This window comes from Lepidochelys olivacea, assembly GCF_965140295.1.
Source record: "Lepidochelys olivacea isolate rLepOli2 genome assembly, chromosome: 7".
Lineage (NCBI taxonomy): Eukaryota > Metazoa > Chordata > Testudines > Cheloniidae > Lepidochelys > Lepidochelys olivacea.
This window is the reverse complement of record NC_140417.1, coordinates 71,094,304-71,110,671: the sequence shown is the minus strand read 5'-3', so window position 1 is coordinate 71,110,671 and position 16,368 is coordinate 71,094,304. Positions and strand designations below refer to the sequence as shown.

The 16,368-nt window shown below is 38.7% G+C and overlaps 1 protein-coding gene across 2 annotated transcripts in view; it reads right to left on the bottom strand.

Annotated features, from left to right (window-relative positions):
• Positions 1–16,368, bottom strand: part of NRG3 (neuregulin 3) — a 910,532-nt gene that overhangs the window by 112,427 nt on the left and 781,737 nt on the right. The window contains exon 4 of one of the 2 annotated variants that reach the window (XM_084635085.1): positions 16,264–16,290. In XM_084635085.1, coding sequence (XP_084491211.1) covers positions 16,264–16,290 — 27 coding nt within the window. The remainder of the gene's footprint in view (positions 1–16,263; positions 16,291–16,368) is intronic. The other variant, XM_084635086.1, reaches the window with a different exon arrangement.

The window sequence follows — 16,368 nt, the reverse complement described above, 5'->3', positions numbered from 1 at the left end:
TGGTAATAACTCTACTTTTGTGCAGCTGCTTTACAACAGAAAGGAATTTCAGACGGATTTGACTATAGCCAGTGTCTAGTGGAGTTGGCTCCTCTGCTAGTCTCCATCCAGATGCCAGAGAGTACTTAAACAATCCCTTTAACCTGCCCAGTGTAGATGGCCCCATTGGGAGTTAAAACTCCAACCACCATAGCTCTCTGGGTCATTGGAACACATGGACCTTTCCACCACATCAAGATGAAATCCACAGGGAAGGTTCGGTATCTTGGGGCTACATTGATATGTTTTTTCTTTTTATTGTCATGTGTATACACACATATAAAATATACACACATGCAGTAATAGAGTGGAAAAGCTCCTTCATATTTAAAATGGAACCTGTTTGTCCAATTTTATTGAAGCAACATATAGGACCCAGTGGGGTCCAAGAACTAAGCACAAAATTATCCATAGGTATCCTGTGAGGAAGTGACATGGGAACAGAATGTGGATGTGGTTGCTTTACTGATTCTCATGGACTCCTTTTGTCCCCTCAACTTAATTCTTTCTACAGAGTGTTTCATACTAGTAATTCATAACATGCAGTTCATTAACACCTTTCCCATAACATTATACCCCTTTTCAGATTGTCCCATCAGTCCTCACTGGATTCTAGGGCAATTTCACAAACATTGGGAATTACATCCAAAAAAGGACATGTCCCATTCAGAAAACCACCACACAGATTCTGTCCCCATTTCACTACCTCACAGAATACCTATGGTTAACTTTGTGCTTGGTTCTTGGACCCCATTGGGTCCTATACATTGCTTCAATAAAATTGGACAAACAGGTTCCATTTTAAATATGGAGGAGCTTTTCCACTATATTACTGTATGTGTGTATATTTTATATATGTGTATATACACAATACACATGACAATAAAAAGAAAAAATATATCAATCTAGCCCCAAGATACCAAACCTTCCTTGTGGACTTCATCTTGATGTGGTGGAAAGGTCCATGTGTTCCAATGACCCAGAGAGCTATGCTGGTTGGAGTTTTAACTCCCAATGGGGCCATCCACACTGGACAGGTCAAAGTGTAGGGACCAGAAAAAAAGCAGTCGACTGGTTGAGGACTGAGCGATAGGTCAAGAATCTATTCTGATAAAAAAGTTAAGTGATAGAAATACAAGGTCACCATGCCAGCAAACAGCATGATAGACAGGAAGCCTTCTTTGTGCCTAATTGATTTTTGATGATGCGAGAAGAATTCAGATTCAGAAGATACCAAAATTAGAAAATACAAAAAATGGTAAATTAAAGAATGTGCAATGGAGAAATAAAATAGAAAAAAATCAGTGGGACAACATGAATGTGATGACTTCTAAGACATAAGAAAGCAGGAATAACACGAAATGGTTCAGTTAGTAGAAGTCATATTTAAAGATTCAAATGGTATTGGCTCTAAGACATTCAAGGAGAGATGTTTAATATAAGCCATGTCACATTTTCACAAAGCATATACCACAATCCATTGATAAACTCACTCATTTTGTGGAGTGGCTATAATGGGTTGCCATCCTGGTAGACTAGGTTTATCCTGTGAAAAGCTAGGTTGAAACGTTGGCTTAGGCCACGAGTGAAACTGAGTTTGCTATTGTCATACGAGTTCTTATTTATCATCACAAAACTATCAGAAATCAGGCACAGTTCAGCATGATTCACAGTCTCTTCTGAAAAAAGTACGGCAGGGCACACTAATTTTTCAACAGATTCCTTTTTCGTCTCATACAGCCATAAAATCAGTATTGACAATGAATAAGAATCAAGTAAAATGAAAAGTAGAATGTAATATTTAATGTACTATTCAGTAAACTAACAGGGCTTTTCTCTCTGTAAACCCATCATTGCTATAAAACAGTCGTGACAGATGTACTAACTGTGTGCATTTTAGGAGATCTCAAGTAAATTCTGTCAAGATCTTGTTTTAAGCTCCATTACTACACACAAAATATGTGGATTGCAGCCAAATTAACCCTTATGGGATGTGTGAATGGTTATATAGCAACATACATTACTGAATGTCAACACTTTGGAAATACAAATAATATGACAGAGCTAAAACTAGTGTTTCACCTTCTGGGAATCAACATCAGAAATCACCTGAAAAAGTACTATGGGAGGTAGAAAAGGTACCTGTAACCAACTAGTCCCATATACCGTCGCACTTAAAAATAAATATAAATATCAAATATATACAGTGAAATCTTGTCCCTATTAAAATCAGTGGGAGTTTTGCCACTAACTTAAATAGATCTAGGATTTCACACTTTGTCTGTTATAGTAGTAGAAAGACTGTGCTCAGCTGGAGTGGTAAAAAGGGGATTCTTTATGGAGGCAACTGGGTACAGAGAGGGACCTGGAACTATTTGTCTATATACCCAATCAGGATAGTAGCCAACACTAACACACAACATGGGCTGCCACAACACCTCCCCAACACCTGACCTGGCCATGAGGACAATGGACTGCATTACAAAAACCTTTCACACAAAGGGCAAAAATGAGAGAAAAATCCAAATAGTTGACGATGATTAAAACTCCAGTGCTACAAAGGGATGCACATAAGCAGAACCTTATCCCTGCACAAAGTCCAACTGACGTTACTGACATGAACAATGTTAAATATGTAGTAGATTTTTCTGCATATTGCAAAGATAATGCACATGCTAACACCATCCGATAAGCAACATGAATACAGGTGTCCACAAATTCATCATGCAACATTTGTTGACTGGCAGCAATATGTTCATCACCATAGAGTACATAAAGGGTAGAGTCTCCTCTTCTTCAGACTTATAAAACATTAAGGGCTGAACAGGAATTTTGCCACTGATTCCACCGGAAGCAAAAACGGGTCTAAAATAATTGCCCATAAATAAAATCAACAACATTTGCAATTAAGGGATAGATTTTTATCCATGTCCAAGTGAAAAGTCAATGCTGTCTGGTTCAGGCATTATGTACAGATGGTTAGGAACAAGCTCTAATCTACACCACTGGAACAGGATCCCTTAGTAACTGTATGCCTAATTCTCCACTGGAGTAAATATGGATGGGGAATTCTCTCCTGGCCATTTCATCTCTCCTTTGCACTGCTTGAGCACTGTGCGGTGGCCTTAATTGTCCAGAGAATGCCACTCTAAGTGTTTACAAGTATAGACCTCCTTGATCCTGAAAAGTCCATACATTGTCTTTGTAACATGCAGAAAAACTCAACACAGAGACATCATGTGTGGTGTATGGAAAGGCTGAACCCTTTCTACAGACTCAAGAAAACACCATTTTTTTCCTTTTAAATCTGCATACAAGAGATGTGTCTACATTTCTCCTGTCAGAAACAAACCTCCATTGTTGCAAGATCGCATACAAAATTTAAGTTAGCTGAATGAAAATAATGGACAAATTAAAGGGCAGCACACAGAAAAAGATGCAGCTCCTATTACTTCATTAATATCCCATGCCACTGCATCTTATAGTAACTAAAATGCACTTTTGTTTCTCTAAAGCTGATTAACTGAGTTAACATTGCTGTATTCATTTTCCAAGCATCCATATTTTATTAACCCAGCAATCCAAGTCACATTGAAACTCCAGTTTTTCAAATAGTGTATCACTTGTGGTGACAAGAAGAGCCATTATAACTAAAATGAGCAACACTTCCAAATGTGTGCGTCTCTCTCTCTCTCTCTCTCCATTAAAAAGAGCTAGAACAGTTGTGTTATTTAGGAACGATTTCCAGTTACCCTACTAATAGTTCATACTCATCATTTCAATAATAAAATTACCCAACTGATAAATAAACTTACAAAACTGCAGGAGATGACATATTAGCATAGAAAAGACAGGACAAATTGAGGAAGGCTGGCCAGGGAATAGAAGAGAAAGGAAGTTACAGTAAGCCTGGCTTGTGCACATTTGTATATGACCATTAGCATCCTATACAGGAGAGGATGTGTCAGAGTTACTCTGCTCTGTATAAGTTTCCCAGTTCTAAGTGGTGTGAAGCCTGATCTAATGCCTATTAGAGTCAATGGAAGGTCTTCCATTGGTTTCAATGAGAGATGGATCAGCCCCTACTGGACTGATCCAAACTGTATTAAAACCCAGTGAAAAGTTTCCCATTGACTTCTGTGGGCTTTGGATCAGGCACAGTGCTCTATATCTCAACAGAGAAGCAAGTGCTTTTGAAGACCAAGGTTCTTTACTTCAGTTACTAATGCTATAGGCATCGTGTTGATATACAGTATCATAAATCACAAAGGGACCCCTTCTCCTTCATTTTTTTCTTATCCCCTTTCTTTTCTTCTGTCAGTGCATTCTGTCCTTTAATTGATTTTGTTCATAACCCCCCTGTCTTGGACACCTTAAAGATGGTTTGGATTTGGTTAAGTATGGTTAAGTATTCAAACCTAAAGAATCTGTCACAAGAAGATATCAAGACCATCACCTTATGCCTGGTGAAGAGAAAAAAATTATGAGAAGATATTGGGAGGCAACATTAAAACAATATTAAGAGTGAAGGGATTTCTGATTTAACGGCTATGGCCAGAAAGAACAAAGTATATAGGCATCACCAGATGATACTTGTAAAGTGCTGTATCCGTACTTTTTGAGGAAAATTCCTGATTGTCATCAACGGCACGTAACAAAGATGAGAAGATTTACATTACAGAACACATTTCCATAATCTGAACATGCAGGAAGGCTGTGATACTGACAACATCATTACTAAAGCTTTGGTTACGTATCCTGCAGATACCGTAGTGCCTCCCTGGGCTGATGCTTAGCATGACTAATTTGCATATTATATGGGCAACTGTAGTACCATCACTCACTTGTTTCTAATCAGAGGCAAAGGCTGTTGTCATGAAACCATTCAATGGTTATGGAATGACAATGGCCTCCAGCCTAGATCAGTTTAGTTTCAAAACACAGTTAAGTGCAGGAGAAGGGTACCATGAAACACAGTTACAGAATGCATGTGCAAATAACTGTATTAACAACAAACAGCAGCAGCTACCACTCAGCGCTTTTTCCACCTTTTCATATTCAGCTGCTCCTGAAAAAGAAAAGAAAGTGTACATAAAAGTAATAATTCAAAGGCATCTACAGTGCACTGGCAACATTTTCACACTGCTTACCCTTCTCTTCCTCTTCCAGTAACTAGTGGAGGAACAGCCTCTTTACTCATTCTAGGCATAGAGGACACAGAAAGATTCAGTTCACTTTCAGAAACATCAGTAGTGTTACACATTTTTACATATCTTACAAATGCATCAGTGTCATGGGAACATTTATTGTGGTACTTACCATTGTGTGGTAGGTAGATGCCCCCAGGCTTGATTACCCACCATGTTGGTATGGTCCGCTGGATGCATTTGCCAGGGCTGTGGCACCTGTCATGGGGAGAAGGGGCAAAGTGGCACCAACGCCCTCATACTTCCACAAATTTGGCAGAACTTTGGATCACAGCTTCCTGCAGGAAACACTTCAATGCATGGTAAGGGGCAAATTTACAGCTAGAGGAAAGTGAAACAGGTAATAAGTAACTTGAGTAACAATGAGCTCCGGATTCACATGTGGAATGTGCTGTACTTACCACCTCCAAGGCTGCTTCCCAGGCCCTTGGTACCAATTTATAGAAAAGCTAGGCAGTCTCACCCAAGAACAGTTCTACTTCTGCCATGCCATCCGGTGTGGTAAGAGGATTTAGCGTCTTTCCTGCTGGCCATTTTACAATGATGCTTAAAATACATGAGCTACCTTTCACATACTGTTTGCAAAGCTTGGAGTAGAACCTTCCGATAATAAGCCATCTGATGTCATCAATATTGTCTTGTGGTGTCTGTCTGTCTGTGTCAGTGATTTCTCAGGCTAAATCAACTATTGTGAGTTGTGAAACTCACTGCATTAAAGGTTGTTGTAGCTGTGTTGGTCCGAGGATATTAGAGAGACAAGGTGGGTGAGGTATCATAGAAGATATTACCTCATCCATCTTGTTTCTGCATAAAAGGTCATATTAAATGCACAACTGTGCATTCACGGTTCATGGAATCGAATGATCTGGATTTTGAGATAAACAGTAGTCAGCACTGAGATGTACCAGCCACGCAGAAGCCCAATGGGCACAGTCCTGAGCCCAAAACAAAAAATATCCACAAAATGTCTACATATATGTGCACATAATTACACGATCAATTGCATAAACCATGCACACACATTAGGCATGCATTATTCCTTGTGTACTTTTCGCACAATCTGGTCTCAGATGTATATATTCCTTTTTATCTGGGTGTGACGACCTGGGATTGCATGTTCTAATGCACAGCGTTGGACACAACTGCCAAGAGGTTTGGAGTAGGAGGAACATGAAAACACTTACCTGGAACTTTATATGAATTATCCAACTGTTTAAGGCCCCACAAATATTCCTTCCTATCCACAGACAATATGTTGTTCTCAATACAAACCCCCATGCTCCCTCCCTCCACCCCCTACGCACATTCATTTTGCCCATGGAAAATGATACAATAGTAAGAGCTATATACAGCATCAATTATGACATATTGTTTTATGTTTTTGGACTTAGACCCATTTTACAAACATCAAAACCAACAAACTTTGGCTTTTTATATACACAAACTTTCTGTATTTCCAGAAATTTTACCATAAAAGAAAATATATATAAATATGTCAGGGGTGGGAGAAAGGAACAACCACACCCACACAGAGTTTTTCTCCTGAAGAAAGCTGAATATATTGTCACGTCAGAAGTGGGAGAGGAAGGTCATCAAGGTAAATTAAATGTATTAGAATAATTTTGCCTATGTAATCCACAAAGTGACAGTTTTATTGGTGAAATCGTCAATAGGGGAAATAGTTGCTATATATTATCATAATCCACCTACACTAAATAGAATGTAAATCCCTTTCTTGTTCTTCACAAGCACTTTAAGGTAATTGAAGATCATTTGTGGGGAAAATGGAAACAAACTGGAAAAATAACACATGGAGACAAATAGAGAGAGTAATTCTGAACAAAAGGCTCACAACAGATTGCAAGTCACACACACAGGACTACATTTTCCCCGAATCGGGCATCAGCCTTGAACACCAGTTTAAACATTTTGTCAACCTAGCCTGATGCAATCTGTGTTGTTTATCACTCAACGCACAGGGGCTTCCCTTTCACCTCAGCCCCATACATACTATCACTAGTTTCTCACAGTCCCTGATGTCCCTGCTGCTGCCATCAACCGTTTCAATCTTATTCTCTCCTGAGCTGTGGATGCCCATTCCTCTGGTCTCCAAAGGTGCTAGGTGGCCATTTTGCTCAGCATAAAGCTTTTGGAGAGAATGCCATAAGTCTCACCCCACCCTTATGAACATGTTTGGGCTAAAGTTCCAAAGTTATGCCATGCCTCAGCATGCTATTATTTATTATTAATTATTTTATTGTTATTGTTATTATTTATTATTTTGGAGTACCCATAAAAGTGCTGAGTATGTCACAAAGCACAGAGAAAGACATGGTCTCTACAACAAAGCTTCTGTGCTAATTTTAGAAAAGGTACAATGAGTAAGGATAACAAACAATAGGGAGGGACTGAGTAAGGAAGCAGAAGGCTTACGGAGCAATATGGTTGTGACCTCAGAGCACCCCAATGCCAGATGGCAAAGGGATCCCTGGTAGGTACAGTGAAACTCAGCAGGCCTGACCCGCTCAATACACCTCACATGTTGCTGTCATCATAGTTGGTTGGGTGTCATCTTGTCAGTTGAAAGCTAACACCACATTGATTGTTAATATCACAGTGAAATGTCTGTAACAGTGGTTTGGGTGAAATTATGGATACTCTCTCATATTATCTTTTGGAGACTAAACAGATGAAAGAGATTAAATGGGTACTTTTTTCAGACAAACTGAAAGGCAAATATCTCTGTTTCACTGACAAACCAAGCCAGGTGTGACCAGAGACCTGGACAATGGACTATTTATTTGCATCAGAGATTATAGGACCATCATTTGCATTGTAAAATCACAGGAAACTGCAAAAGTGACTGGTGTTAGCTCCCTGAAAGGCACAGTAAGCAGAACAAAGCTGAGCCCCCAGGAGGACTTTCTGACTTAGAAGTCAAAGATAAAGTTTGGGGATTTAAGGAATTGCTGAAAGACTTTGGGATATCCATCTCTTGAGTGATCTAAGACACCAACATTTTGATCCTGTAAGGGTGGATCCTGGTTGGAACAGACAATCAACACTGGAGAAGTTGTTGTAAGTAAAAAAATCATCTTGAACAAGAACAATGGCTGATTAAATTTTAGTTTTAGAAGCATGTTTTCCTTTTGTTTGTAATTACTTCTATCTTTATTTCTTCTACCTAGTATCACTTGCCCAGTGTTCTTTTGTTTATAAAACTCGTTTTATTTTTACTACAAACCAACTCAATGCTGTGTTTGAAGAGAAGGGGTGTTTACCCCAGTTAAGTTAATAAACTGTAGTGTACTGGCTCCTTAAAAGAGCAGCAGATTTAACTTCTCTGAGTGCTCATTGTGAGGGCTGAACACTGCAGGGCAGACATTTCTGGGGAAATTCATGACTGGGAGATTACTGCAAAAAGTAACTGGGCAACGGAAGCCAGGGTGTGACCTACATGCTTATATTTTGGCTGTTGGTATCATGGCTGTAAACCACAGAAGCATAGCATTTAAGGCACCCAGAGTTGCAGGGCAGGAGGTGACACATCCCTTCACTGGTCTGGGTTCAACCCCAAAGCATTACAGTTGTCACATGGATATTCAATTTAAACAGATGCACACCTTGATGGTTCAATTAAAGATTGGATTTCTTCCTTCTCCTGGAACTTGTAACTTGTTCTGTGATGTCTTCTGATTAACTAGTTCTTTAGCAACTTAGTAAAATCAATACAATTGTATCATAAAAAGTGTTAATTGTTATACTTCACAATTGTGGATGAAATAATTATTTAAGATTTATATTGTTGTAATGCTCAGTGGACTAACCAACATCAAAGCCCTGATGTGATAGACACTGTACAAACAGAGAAGCAAACATGGTTCATGCCCTAAAGAAATTACTATCGAAAAAGGATCTATATGCTTATTTGTAAAAACTGGAATCCAGGAAAATCTAAACTTTATCTTTGGAATATATTATCTTTAGAGTACATACAGCTAGGTTCTCAGCTGATGTAAATCAATGTCACTCCACTAAAATCAATAACGCTATGCCAATTTACACTAGCTGAGAATCTGGGTGATAATGTTCAATGATAGCAAAGTCCTTCTATGCTATCCCAGGTATTTATTTTCATTTGTTTATTTGCTGCTTTAAGACATTGCTGCAGGTGTAGAGCCCAGCCAACAAACCGTATAGATTGTGAGCTGTGCTGAAACTAGTACATTTTGCCTTTTATTTATTTAGGCAAAACAGCAAAAATATTCCGTTTTTAGTTTAGCTGATACTGCCCACCAGCAAATACAACCTGTTTTGTATTGGCGTTGTGAATCAAAATGTGCCTGTTACAGTGGATGATAAAATTCAAGGTCAGAGAATAGATTAGCTAACCACGTCATGTATTCCCTAAATTGAAAACAGAGAGGACTGTTACATAGGTGTCAGCTAAAGAAACCAAATGAAAGCACCAGCTTTTCTGATACAGACAATTTTTTAAATTCTTAGAATATGAACAATTGAAATTCTTTACACATATTCACAATTACAAGATCCAAAAAGGATAATTTTAGTGGTATCTTAATCCTGTTTTAGTTTGTTGCTCTACTTAGTTCACTCCTGTGAGTTGTTATGCCTGATTAATTAAGAGCCTGATTCTGCCCTCACTTTGGTTTTACTGTGGTGTAACTCCACCGACTGAAATGGAATTACTCCTGATCTACAAAGGTGTGAAATGTGAATCAGTCCTAAAGAAGAACATTTACTTTGGACAAGGCCCTAATTAAATGGTGTTTGGGGCTGATTCACATTTCACACCAGTGTAAATAAAGGAGTAATCATAACAGACTAGAAATGCCAGTTGCCAATTTGTTTTGCAGATACACACTGCCGCACAGTCCTCTGCAGCTGCAATATTTATTTTGCAGTTACACATGAGTAGGTTTCTGTTATTATTTCATAATTTTTGTTTATACAGTTGATGTTGGCTTGGCTCCTAACAGCCCCAGCAGGAGGACTCCTCTTGCATAACAACTATGTTTTCATCAGTAGTCCAATGGATTTCTTCTTGTTCCTGCATGAGGCTTTTTATTTTACCTCTGTATCCCATCACGTACTGCTGTGGCATAACAAGAGTTGAGGAGTCTGGACACGTGGGTATTCTCACTAGGTGCTAAGGCCTTATTGTTGTAAGGTATTGGGTCTTCAAGTATTCACACAGCTTATTTGTTCCTCCATCCAACCACTACTCCATCCTTTGTCCTTAATTTTTTCTTCTCTGCACGATGGGACATTAGTTATGGTGGTCATACAGCATTTCCAGCAGTGGCTGGCTTTCTCTTTGCCTTTGCAGGGATTCTTTAATTCACTGCTGTTTCCTTTGGTCCTTTTCTCCTGTACAATATGATCAAGAGCATGAACACCTTAGTTTGGCTCTACCCTATTCGTCCCTATATAGGACATCACAATCACCAATGCAGATAACTGTGGCTCAGTATGTTGTTTATTTCTGAAGATCTTGATTCTGTAACCCACTGTAACTTATTGTATTAGCAATGGTGGCAATAAACAACTGCATGAGTCTGTTTCCATTAGCAGTCAGTCTCCTGTTGTTCCTGTGGGAGAATCTTTGGTTCACTTATATATTTTAAATTTGTATTATGTAACAATGATATCCATATTCCATCCCTACTCAGTACTATTAATGAACCTCTAAGGTTTGTTATTAGGTGAATGATACCTGCTCTCTGAGCTCCAACATTCATCTACCACTTTATATCCTACTGACCACCACAAAAAAACACCCCGCCCTTCCTTGACATGAACCCTTTAATGTAATTTACACTTATGCAGACTATATTTTGATCAAAATTGTTTGTGGTTCAACATGTTAATCTTTGCTTACCAGCTTTCCTACCTGCAGAAGTTCTAAGAAATTTATTTAGTACCATTTCTAGGTGCTTTGAGATCCTCAGATGGAAGATTATTACTATATATTTGTATTACTGTAGCACCCCCAGAGACCCCAACTGAGATCAGATCACCATTGCACTGTGCAAACACCTGGTAAGAAACAGCATCTGTCCCAAAGAGCTGGCAGTCTAAATAGACAAGCCAAACAAAAGGCGAGAGAAAGGCAACATGATTATCCAACTTTACATATGTGGAACTAAGGCACACAGATTAACTGACTTGGCCACGGCCATACATGAAGTCTATAGCAGAGCTGGGAATTGAATTTAGATCTCAAGTCCCAGTCGAGTGTCTCAATCACAAGATCATACTTCCACTTTTTAGGTGTTAGAGGAACATAAAGAATTTCATCATCATTTGGAGTTTCACAAAAACTGGTACTTCTGCTCAAAGTACAAAAGTGCCCATTTTCAAAGCCAACCTCTATTCCCTTGTGCTCACATGGCTTCCACTGAGTTTAATAGAAGCTGCACGTGTGTGCATGGAGGAACAGAATTTTGTTTCTATTGTGAACATGTAAAGGAATATGTCAAGGTTGTTAAACACAATTTTCCTCATTTTAACAATTTTTAAACAAAGATTTCTCTTGATTCTAAAAGTATATGTAATGATATTAACCCTGTAAAGTGAAGTCCAGACATTCAGCATATCTGTACAGGCAATATCATCTAGAAAACAGAAAATAGCTAATACCAAAAATGGGACTTGATCTTTACCTCTCATGCAAACCAACTTTCCCTGTCATGCTCTTGCTTATATGTTGCTTCTTTCATTCTTGGTTTTTTGACTGGGTCACTATTAATGTTGTGTACAAATCCCACGTTTCATTTTATGACAGATTAGTGGCAAAACTATTAAACCATTCTCAAAATTGTAACACAGTGAGAAATTTCACTCGGTGTCCTTTATGTGGCATCATTTTTGTGATTTTCCAGCTAAATTCTCATGAAATGGTATTAATAAAGCAAAATCACACCGTTTCTGGCCTCCCACACGCTACCAATTTTACTAAATCACAGTGAAGATGTCAAGTGTGAGAGTTTTGCTATAGCAGTGAAAATCTTCACATAGCTGGAGGTACTAATATTGCCTCTTAAATACAAATAAACTTTTGAAATAAATCTTTCTATGGAGTTGAAGATCAAAGAGCTAGGTCCCTAACATACCTGTACTCACATACACAAAGAATACCCAGAAACAATGTGTCTTGGATTATGTAGAAAGGATTGTACAGTGAAGAATGAATGCTGCAAAGACTTATGTAGATGTTTAACTTTAATAATGGACGCAAATGCACTGATTAAATTGGTTTCTTCTTCCGGAAATAAAGTTAAACACATGCAAAAAGCTTTGAATGACCGAGTCAAGCTTTTACGCTTCACTACTGTATCAGCACATGTCACTGCAAACAAAGTGGAAAGTTCCTTTTTATAATTATTAATACAGTATTTTTATATACTTACGGTAAAGATTTGTAAAATTGTTTATACTTTATAAATAAAGAACTATAAAAATGTAGGCAACCTTTCTAAAAAATATTTTACTTTTCTTGCATGCACTTTGAAGTTCCTGGTTCTGTACTGACTGGAACCACATTAAGGCTATCAAGGATAATTCCCCACTCTGGCACATCAAGTGCAGAAGGTGGGGACCTACAATGACTCTAAACATTAATACTTTCCACTCCAGGCTTGTATTAAACTCCCAAGGTTACAGCTTTTCTCTGACCTTGCACTGGTAGATGCTGCCACCACCCAAGTGCAGAACCCCTTTGACAGCCCACGAAGGCGCACTTTAGAATTCCTTCCTTTGGGGTACCCTCACACACACACACACTCCCCAGGGAAGAGCTGAGAAAGAAAAACTAAGGAAATCAGCTGTTGCCACCACCTAATTAAACGTGCACAAACCTCTTAAGACACAAAAATCCAATTCTGTTCTTAAAAATAAAAGTACATTTTATTAATAAAAAAAAAGAAAGAAAATACATCTGGGAACTCAGGCTATTGCTAGATTTTAAAAGAGCCACTACAAAATTAAGCACCAAGAATAGCTTTCTTGAGGTCCAGTTTAAAGGTTACAAGCAAAACAAAAGCACCTGGGTTAACACAGAGGAATCCACAAGCCATAACGAAATAAAAGGGATAAATCTAATCGCGTCTTCCTAGACATTTCCTGATCTACTTACTTATCTGGGGTTTTAAATGAGAAGTTTCTAGGTATGATACTGATGATTTTTTCATACCTAGAACTCAGTGGAGATACTTCTGTTAATTCCATTGGGCTCTTAAGCACCCAAATTTCTGAATGAACTGAACCACCAGTCTTTATCGATTAATAATCATGAGTTGCAAACCATATTATAGGTATACATATATATAATGTTTCACTCATGCTTTCTTGCTTATATGGCTTAAAGAATCTGTTACTCTGGGAGGGAATGAGTTAAGAACAGAGTTCTGAATTCTCTGGTCCTTTAAGTTCCCTTAGGACTGCTTATGCAAAGCACAGTGGGACACACGAGCTGGAGATTTCCCCTGGAATCACCCTTATGAAAAGCTGGAGAAGGTGGGTCTCTATGTCCTACATCATCTCTACCACCACCACTCATTTGGTGATCCACCACCCTGATTAAGGGTTAAGATAGGACAGGTGTTTCGAGGGCCAGGGGAGGAGACAGGGGGCCACTTAGAAAAGCGGAGAGGGTATGTCAGTGAGGAGATAATAGCAGACGAGGTGTGGAAGAGCAAGATTCCACCACACCTGACTCTCTGCAAGCAGAAGGTCTTCTGAAGTTAACACTGCTCCCCACCCCTCCCCACAGACACACTGTAGTTTAACTTATGTTGGGACTGGACTGGTAGTTATCAGCCTATCAGATCCCACTCTCTACTGTGCCTTAGTTCTGCTCAGGTGCAGCAGCGAACTGAGCCCTGAGTTTCATCCAGCACTCTGAATTTCTTGATTTTTACAGAGTCACATTGTGCCTTTCTGTGACCTGATTAAATACTAAATTACCTTTGCTTAAGTCTTATCTAAATTGGTTAAGGTGTTTAGAAGGCTTGAAAAACTGAGAAGACTTGAAATAGTTACATTTTCCCACTATGTGGCCAGATCCTGCAAACCGTTATGCAGGTGAGAGTGACAGCATTAACATAAGCAGGGCTGCTCACCTCAGTGGTTTGAGCATTGGCCTGCTAAACACAGGGTTGTGAGTTCAATCCTTGAGGGGGCCATTTAGGGATTTGGGGCAAAAATTGGGGATTGGTCCTGCTTTGAGCAGGGGGTTGGACTAGATGACCTCCTGAGGTCCCTTCCAATCCTGATATTCTATGATTCTATGAAATGGAGATAGCGTTTGCTGGGCAGGGCCCTTCTTTTGTCAGTTTATCATCAATATGGAGTTTTATTAATTACTGACATGTAGATGTAAAAATATACACAAATTCTTTTTTTAAAAAAACTTACCTCCTGTTACTGCTTAAATACATTTTTTATTTTAAATAATAGGAATGTGCCTTGATAGAAGTTCCAAATCATGAGATAATTAAATGACAAAGCTAAAGCAGTGGCCAGATTTTATCTTAAAGCTCTTCTGAACCCACAAATCCTGCGTTTACTGCTATTTGGACTGGGGTTAGTGTGTGGTTTGTGCATGTGAGCGTGTGTTTTAAATAAAGTTCCCTCATGATTATGTCAAAATAATATTTTGTTTCATATTACTTGTAATATGAATCTAGAGCAAGACAAACTGAAGGCATAGCTGCATAATCTGAGCAAGTGACAGATTAGTTAAGGAATACTGTATAAAGTTTGTATTTCAGATATTAGCAACCTTACTTACTGGCTTAGGCAAAATGCCTTGCACAAATGATGAATTTGTTCTCTAACTCTGCAAAGGATTAGCTTGAAATTCTTAAAGAAAGTGCCTGTGCTATCTGACAGGTTTCAGAGTAACAGCCATGTTAGTCTGTATTCGCAAAAAGAAAAGGAGTACTTGTGGCACCTTAGAGACTAACCAATTTATTAGAGTATAAGCTTTCATGGGCTACAACTCACTTCATCGGATGCATGAAAGCTTATGCTCAAATAAATTGGTTAGTCTCTAAGGTGCCACAAGTACTCCTTTTCTTTCTGTGCTATCTGCTGAACATCAGCTGTCAGGTGAGGCTTTGACCGAGTAAACTCAACACTCCCTCAGGCTGGTGGCTCTTTTACAGTTTAAGCATCGGAGTCAAAAGGATGTACTTCTTTCAGTTTCTAAACCTATGCGTAGTGATTTCCATGATTCAATATTTTCCCCTACTTTGAATAAAGGGTTTTGTCTGAAAAATAAAGGTTATCGCTCGCTTATCATTTCGCTTCAGACTATCTTCCTGAATCAATAGCCTGTTTCAGCCTCAGTTAAATTTTACCATTTTATTACAACACTAATTATATGTAAAACATCAAGTTTAAAAGCATTTTAGCATTTACAGTATTCTTTCAGCAAGACAGATATGTTACTACTGAATCTTTTCCAGTGTCTAAAATCTTATATAGAGTATTATCTTCTCAATGGCTATGACACAGCAGATTTTCCACACTATGTTGTGCTAGAGGACACAGAAATAAAATATGGAATTTTTAACCCCCACAATACTCAGGGAGCATGAGGCTGAAATTGTGAGATAATCCAAAATTTACTAAACAAATCTAACTTGTGTTGCAAATGTAAACACCAGGGCCAGATTTTAAAAGGATTCAGGTGCCTAGCTGAATTTTCAAAGGCATCTTAGTGCCTAACACTCTGATTTCAGTAGCTGTTAGAAGGATTTTCAAAAAACATCCAGGAGCCTAACAACCACTGAAATCATTGAGTGTTAGGCACCTAGGTGCTTTTAAAAACCCCTCTAGGCACAATAATATTCTTAAAAATCTGGCCCTGAGTGACTGCTCCAAAGCCCATTGAAGTCAATGGCAGCCTCTCCACTGGCTTCAACTGGCAATGAACTGAGTCCCAAGAGATCGCCATTAGTACGTAAAAGGAAGAAAAGTGAAAACTTACCCATGAATTCAATTCCTAAGTGGTCTGCTATACCGAGGAAAGCATGGAAAAGAAGAACAAAGAAAGACAGGAAAATGTCAGAATTGGGCCCAAATAACACACAAC